Raw genomic sequence first — 7,547 nt, forward strand, 5'->3', positions numbered from 1 at the left:
TCTCAAGGCCTGACAAGCGGTCTTTAGATTTATGCGAAGATCAGACATCTGCTTCTGCAGACATATATATATATATATATATATGTGTGTGTGTGTGTGTGTGTGTGTGTGTGTGTGTGTGTATATTCATTTTTTAAGCAGATGTGTTGTAGCGTGTGTGGACCAGTCCGCACGCTTTGACATCTCCTTGAAACCGAAACACGGTGAGGTGGCAATATCCACATTTCTTCCCCTGTACTTTTCTGTTTATAAAACGGGAAAATTAAAAACGTGTAAACTGTTTATTAACATTGTAATATGATACTCTACATTTCTTGTCCCCCACTCTTTGACTGGCATTCTTTTCGTCTTTTGACAGGGGAAGAAATCTTGAGTAAAAATACAATGTTATTTAAACAAATTTACGATTTTTCCGTCTAAGGAACGAAACTGAACGGAAAGAACACAGGGGAGGAAAGGTAGATATTGCCGGTGAGGCTAGCAATATCCACATTTCTTCCCCTGTACTTTTCCATTTATAAGACGGGAAAACTTGTAATTGTAAACTGGTTAATAACATTGTAATATGTACTCTACATTTCTTCTCCTCCACTCTTTGACTGGCATTCGTTTCGTCTCTGACAAGCCAAGAAATGTAGAGTGTATGATACAATGTTAATTAAACAAATTTACGAGTTTTCCGTCTAAGGAACGGAGGTGAATGGAGAGATGATATGGGGAGAAATGGAGGTATTGCCGATGAGGTTAAGGGGTTGACTGTCGTGTTCCAGTCCCCGCTTGCTGAACAGTCGTCAGAACATCCTGGTCCTGCACGTGGCCATCGTGGACCTGACCGTCGGCCTCTTCTACTGCCCGCTGACTGCAGACTTCTACATCCGCGGCCAGTGGACCCACGGCTGTGACAGCTTCTTCGTCTGGTTCATTTTCCTGTACCCCCAGGTGCGTTTTGTTCTTCCTATCCCCATTGTTAGCTTGCTCTTCCTTTGTTTGTTTATCCCCATGTTAATATAACATTCCGGCTTCCTTTGATTGTTTATCCCGATGTTCTTCGATAATTTTATTCTTCCTTTCATTGTTTACTCCCATGTTGTTATAATTTTCGTGTGGTTCATTGCTTTTCTTTTCTTCCTTTGCGCCCAGGTTAATTTAATCTTTATTTTACACCCAGGCTAGTTTATTCTTTCTCTTCCTTCATATTAATTTTCTTTTCTTCCTTTATTTTTTTTATCCCCATGTTAGGTCTTCTTTGGTTCATTCTTCATTTACGCCTGGGTTAGTATGTTGTTGTTTTTTCCTTCACTACCTGGTTACTTTTTTATATTCTACTTCGCCTGTAGGCATTCATTCATTGATATTATATTCTACCTTGAGTTTAGTCTTCTTTTACTCACAGGTTAATTTATTGTTCCTCTACTTCGCCACGTTAGTTTATTATTTCCAAGAGCTTGCCAACCAACCATCCAACAAAGTATTGACCAAACAACAACTGTAGACAACATCAGACTGAAAAAAAGCGGCGGTGGTAGGGGTGAGGTGGGGGTTAAAGTGAATCTGAAGAACAGCTACAGAAGGAAAAGAACGAACGACAAATGAACCAACTCGCTGATAAAAGAAATTGCAGATGAAAGAGCAGTATGTTGAACTGACCAAGCAGCCTGCATCAAAGCAATAAGTAATGGACAGTTACCCGTAATTTGAACGGAGTCCTACCCCATAGAAGGGCGTCCCAAAAGAATTACGATTCGATTTCCTTTCAATTCTGGTGAATCGCTTTTACGAAACATCAATCAAGTACGGAATGGAGATCTGTGCCGAGAAGACGAAACCCATGACAAACAGCAAAGACCCAATCAAGACCAAGATCAATGTCAGCGTCAACAACTGGAAACAGTGAAGCATTTAACCAGTAGAGTGCCTGTAAGACGTCAGCTGACGTCCTACAAAAAGTATTGCCATAGTGCCTATAAGACGTCCACTGACGTCCTGCGTATGTTCTGATTTTTCCTTCATTGGAGTTTGGTTCAATTCACATAAACAGACTCTGAACACTTAGTTTGATGTGTCTGAATTATAAAAATACTATTTAAATGAACATTCATCAGGTAGAAGACCCCTTTCTACTGGATAATAATTTGTTAACTGACCAAGTGATACGCACGTGGAAAAGGGGGTTGCATCATGTGCAAAACAATACTTGAAAACTGTGTCCAGTAAAGCAGATTGTCTCAGTCAGCAGATTTACACAATTCTGAAAGCCCTGCTTGTGGCTGTGGACATATTTTGCGATGGAGAAGGATCTCTCTTGTCTGATGATTGATTTAAAAATGAAGGTGATTGACAATGACAGTGACGAAACTGACAGCCCCATTTTATGGTAATTCAGTCCATCTATCCAATCAGATAGCTTTTCTTGAACAAGTGGCTATGACTGACAGAATACGAGCAGCGAGCGTTGGAAATAAGGGGAAGAGAGGGAGGGGAGTGATGTAAGACGATAGGTCGAATGGTCAGCCAGAGTTCATGAAGGGGGCGTGGCTTTAGGAATGAGTGTGCTCACATTTCAATGCAGACTGTAGTATCGGCAACCGCCAATGTTCCATGATTTTCACGAAATGCAGGATGGAATCTGCACTGTCGTGAAACACGTGTGTTTTGTTTTTCACGCTTTTTGTTCTTCGCTGAATCAGATGGTTGACTTGTTTGAAGAGGTGGCAAGCTGGATGCACAGCAGACACTTCATTCGGCCCACGTGCAACTTGAAAGGAGTGACTGTCATCAAAGAACTTCACCCTCTCACTTGCAAACGCTCTTTGCTGTCAAAAGCTTGCCAGTTCAGTTTCTGGGACTGTGATTGACCTTTTACGTTGACTTACCCACCTTCATCATTGTTGGGACAGTGATTTACTTTCATGTCTGCACGAGCTGTGACTTGTTTTAATAAAGTTATAGCCTGTTTTAATTTCTTCTACAGGTATGCTCTGACAATAGGCATGCTATTTCTCACTGTATTTTGTTTCTTTTCTTTATGGATGTTATTATGTAGAGGTGGAAATAGACTTTTTTGTTGCACAAAAATCATTATCTTGACTTTACATGCCTGAACAGTTATCTGCAATTGACCTAACTGGGTAAGGGAGCCCAGAAGCAGAATCTACACTCATTTTTCTTCACAAAAACGTTTACTTTCTTTCTGTATCGCCCATAGCTTTTGTGCTAGAATTTTTTGTGATTTATTACCCTCGAATCCTCCAAATTGCCTGGCAAGGGGAGAGAACTTTTTTTTTTAATACAAAATTCTCTGGCACTGAACTGGTTAAAATACCCCCCATCCCCTTGGTGCCATCATCAGTGAAGAAGGGTCCAAGACCTAAATACTGGCAGGAGTTGCACAGACTGCAACAGCACTGGCAAGACTGAAGCTCATGTGGAGAGACAAGAGCATCAGTCTCAGAGCCAAGCTGAAGCTACTACATGCTCTGGTTCTCTCTATTTTCGTGTATGCATACCAGCCCTTGACTCATGCAGCAGAGCTTCAGAGAAGAATCCAAACAGCAGAAATGAGTTGCTTCAGGAGACTCCTTGGCATCTCCTGCAAAGACCACATAGCAATTTTAAAAAGTAAGAGAAAGCATTAGACACCTTTGTCGGTTTTAAGACCTCCTGACCACATTGGAGAAAAAAGAAAAAGAAAAATGAAATGTTATGGCCACGTAACAAGATCAGCCAAGCACTCCAAGATCCTCCTTCAGGGTACAGTTCAGGGGGAAGGGAGACGAGGCAGACAGCGAAAAAACTGGGCAGACAACATCACTGAGTGGACAGAGAGTAGCTTGCCGAAACTCACGCCTTACCATACGACCGCCAGAACTAGAGAATGTTGGTGATGCGCTCAGCAGTTCAGCACCCCTACGACGAAACCAGGTTCGGGAGCTGGTGACCAGTGTCAAGTTGTGAGGGCGTGGGGGATTGGAAGGAAACAAAACAAAAGGTCATTGCAAAATTCATTAATACTGTCCACAACACTGGTCGTGTTCAAACCAAATTTGCCTCATCGTGTAAAACACACACACACACACACACACACACACACACACACACACACACACACACACCAAACGTCTAATATCACTCAAAGTGAAAAGAGATAAGATTAAAGAAAGAACACACACACCACACAAGCACGACTTTTCAAAAATACCTTTTTTATATGCTTCAAAATCTGCTTGTCAGTGGAGTCTTATTTTGGGACATTTTATTTATTTATTTGTTTATTTATTCATTCATGTATTTATTTATTTATTTATTTATTTATTCGTTTATTCATTTTTTGTTGTTGATGACAAAGGTGTTCCTGTCTGTGCACCTGGTGGGCGTGCTGAACGGTGCCCGCTTCCTGAGCACGGTGTGCCCGGCGCCGCGCGCGGGCAGGTGGGTGAAGAACGTGCTGTTCGCGGGCACCCTCATGCTGCTCTGGTTCTACCTCATCATGATCGGAGCCTCCCTGGACTCCAGTCGCCGCGACAACTTCAGGGTAACAAGTGTTCTGTAGAGAGAGAGGGAGAGAACGAACGAACGAACGAACGAACGATTTATTCAATATAAGGCCATTGCCCCATTTGAAGTGGTTAAACAAAAGTAAAGAAAATTTTCTACCTTATATAATGTTATGAATATTGTTAACATACAAATAACATACGGACACAAAAGTATTGCGTGAACAAGTAAATACTCAGATTCCAAGAGAAAAACAACAACAAAACGAACAAGCAACAAAAATCAATCGTCTTTGCCTTACTCTCTGACATCGAACAAGAGAGAGAGAGAGAGAGTTTTTTGGCAATATCCACATTTCTTCCCCTGTGCATTTCCTTTTATAAGACAGAAAAAAAACTTCCAAACTGGTTAATAATTACACTGTAATAAAAAATGAAGCTATACTCTACATTTCTTCCCCTCCAATCGCTACTTCGTGAAGTGAATATGATTATGTTTTGTTATCTGTATTTATGCTTGTCTGTATATGCTGTTTCATTGAGTTGTACCATGTTCCTGTTAACCCCTTCACTTGGGGCTGAGGCCTATATGTCAATAAACACCTCCATTCCATTCCATTCCCATCCACTATTTGACTTACCTTCTGTACATCTGTCGACAGGGGAAGAAATGTCGAGTATAGAATTATTAAATTGTTGTTTAAAAAAATTACGAATTTACCGTCTGAGGAACGAAACTGAATGGAAATAGCACAGAGGAATAAATGTGGATACTGCCAGTTTTGTTTGGGTTTGAACAGTTGTTTTTTGTTCATTTATTTATTTTATTTATCTGTTTATTTATTTCTTTTACTTTGGGGGGTGATATGTCACAATGCATCACGGCTATAGGTTAAGAGATCAACGTGAAAAATCTTGTACAGAATTCCTGTCCTCATGTATGTATGTATGTCTTATTAAGTATGTGACATGATGTCATCACAGCTAGAAATCTGAAAGGAATTGGTTGTTTAACTTATGAATTGTCTGTTCTTTCTCTGTGTCAGTTTGTTTAGCTGCCTGACTGGCTGCATGTCTCCCCGTCTGTTTTTTCTATCTGTCTTTTTGTCTGTCTGTAAGTCTGACGGTTCGTTTGTCTGTCTGTTTCTCGGTCTTGTTGGCTGCCTGTGTCTGTCTGGTTGGTTGGTTGGTTGGTTGGTTGGTTGTTTGTATGTTTCACTGCGCATCTGTTTAGCTGTCTGTCTGTCTGCCTGCCTGTCTGTCAGCCTTGCCTGTTGCCCTCAATAAATAAAACTGATTAACTTTTTGACTCATGCATTCATTCATTCATTCGTTATTCCCAATGGCAGCTGTTAGTCGGCTCTTACCCGGGTATAGGCAGCTCGTTTTGCGAATAACTCAGTGTTTTTTAATTAAAAGCGTTTAGACCTTGGTCTCTGACCCGCATCATCATCATCATCATCATCATCACAACTATCCATCACCATCACCACCACCACCACCACCATCATCATCATCATCATCATCATCACAATCACCACCATAAAATCATTATTGCCATCATCACCATCATCATAATCACCACACCATCATCATATTTACCATCAGCATTTACCATCATCATCATCATCTCTTTTCCTCTCTCTCTCTTCCCACAGATCGCCATCAGCAAGGACCACCTGTGCCGCGCCCTCGTGGCCAGTGACGGGGCCATAGCCACCAACGCCTTGGTCTTCTTCGCGCCCGCCTCCCTCACGCTCCTCCTCTGGCTGCTGAACGTGCTGCGCGAGAAGACCTCGCGCCCCATCCCGCGCTCGCAGCTGCAGCTGGACTGCGAGACGGAGCAGAACCTGCGGGCGCCGCTTCCCGTGCTGTCAGCGGTCACCCTGACCTCCTGCCTGCTCCCGCTGCCGGCCTTTCTCATCACCACCACCCTGGCGGCCGGAGGCTGCGCGAGCGCCACGTGTCTCCGCTGGGCGGTGCCGCTGTCCACGCTGGCCGAGTGGGTGCTCTTCTCCAAGGCCGGCGTGCTGCCCCTTGTCTGGCTGCTCAGCCCCGACTTCAAGGGGGCGCTGCTGGGCGCTTTCCACCACTTCCGTCGCGTGCCCACCTCCGACACGCGCGACCTGGTGGAGAGCGAGGCGGGCGCCCATGGCGCCGAGGGCGACGACACGCCTTTCAGTGAGATGTGAGCTTCTTCGGGTCAGGTGGAGGGGAGCTTCTTCACATCAGATGGAGGGGGGAGGGGAGGGGGCTTCACCCGGTCAGATGAGAGCTCTTCAGGTCTTGTGGGGGAGCTCTTCAGCTCAGATGTGAGCTATTCAGGTCAGATGGGGGAGCTCTTCAGGTCAGGTTGGGGAGCTCTTTAGATCAGATGGGGGAGCTCTTCAGGTCAGATGTGAGCTATTCAGGTCAGATGGGGGAGCTCTTCAGGTCAGATGGGAAGTTTCTTCAAGTCAGATGTAGGAGCTTCAGTTATATGGGAGCTTCATTTAGATGTGAACTTAGTCAGATGGGAGCTTCTGTCAGATGAGAGATTCAGTCGGATGCGAGCTTCATCATATGCGAGCTTCAGTCAGATGGGAGCTTCTGTCACATTGGGGAGGTTCGGATAGATTGGGGAGCTTCAGTCAGATGGGGAAGATTCGGTCAGATGGGAGCTTCAGTCAGGTGGGAGAATCAGTCAGATGGGGCCGAGGGGCTTGGTGGAACTTTAGTGAAATGTGGGCAAAGGGTTTAGGGGAGTTTCAGTGAGATGTGAGTGGAGGGATTTTGTTGGGGGGTAGGGGTCTGGGGGTCAGTGAGATATGAGCGAAGGGTTTTGGAAAACTTCAGTAAAATGTGAGTGAAGGTTTTTATTGAGGGGGCGGGATGGGGGGGTGGGGGGGGCGTTAGTTTTAGTGGGATGGGAGAGACTGGTATTAGGGGAGCTTTAGTGAAATGTGAGCGACGGGTATTGGGAGAGCTTTAGTGAGATATTGACAAGGATATTGGGGGAGCTTTAGTGAGATATTGACAAGGATATTGGGGGAGCTTTAGTGAGATGTTGACAAG

General features: G+C 44.1%; 1 protein-coding gene across 1 annotated transcript in view; it reads left to right on the top strand.

The window, feature by feature from the left end:
* The window catches only part of LOC143285138 (uncharacterized), a 49,952-nt gene extending 43,217 nt beyond the window's left edge, over positions 1-6,735 (top strand). Inside the window, exons 3-5 of the mRNA XM_076592364.1 lie at positions 771-939; positions 4,346-4,531; positions 6,152-6,735. Coding sequence (XP_076448479.1) covers positions 771-939; positions 4,346-4,531; positions 6,152-6,685 — 889 coding nt within the window. The 3' untranslated portion in view covers positions 6,686-6,735. The remainder of the gene's footprint in view (positions 1-770; positions 940-4,345; positions 4,532-6,151) is intronic.
* Positions 6,736-7,547: the final 812 nt, after the last annotated feature.

This window comes from Babylonia areolata, chromosome 8, assembly GCF_041734735.1.
Source record: "Babylonia areolata isolate BAREFJ2019XMU chromosome 8, ASM4173473v1, whole genome shotgun sequence".
Classification (NCBI taxonomy): domain Eukaryota; kingdom Metazoa; phylum Mollusca; class Gastropoda; order Neogastropoda; family Buccinidae; genus Babylonia; species Babylonia areolata.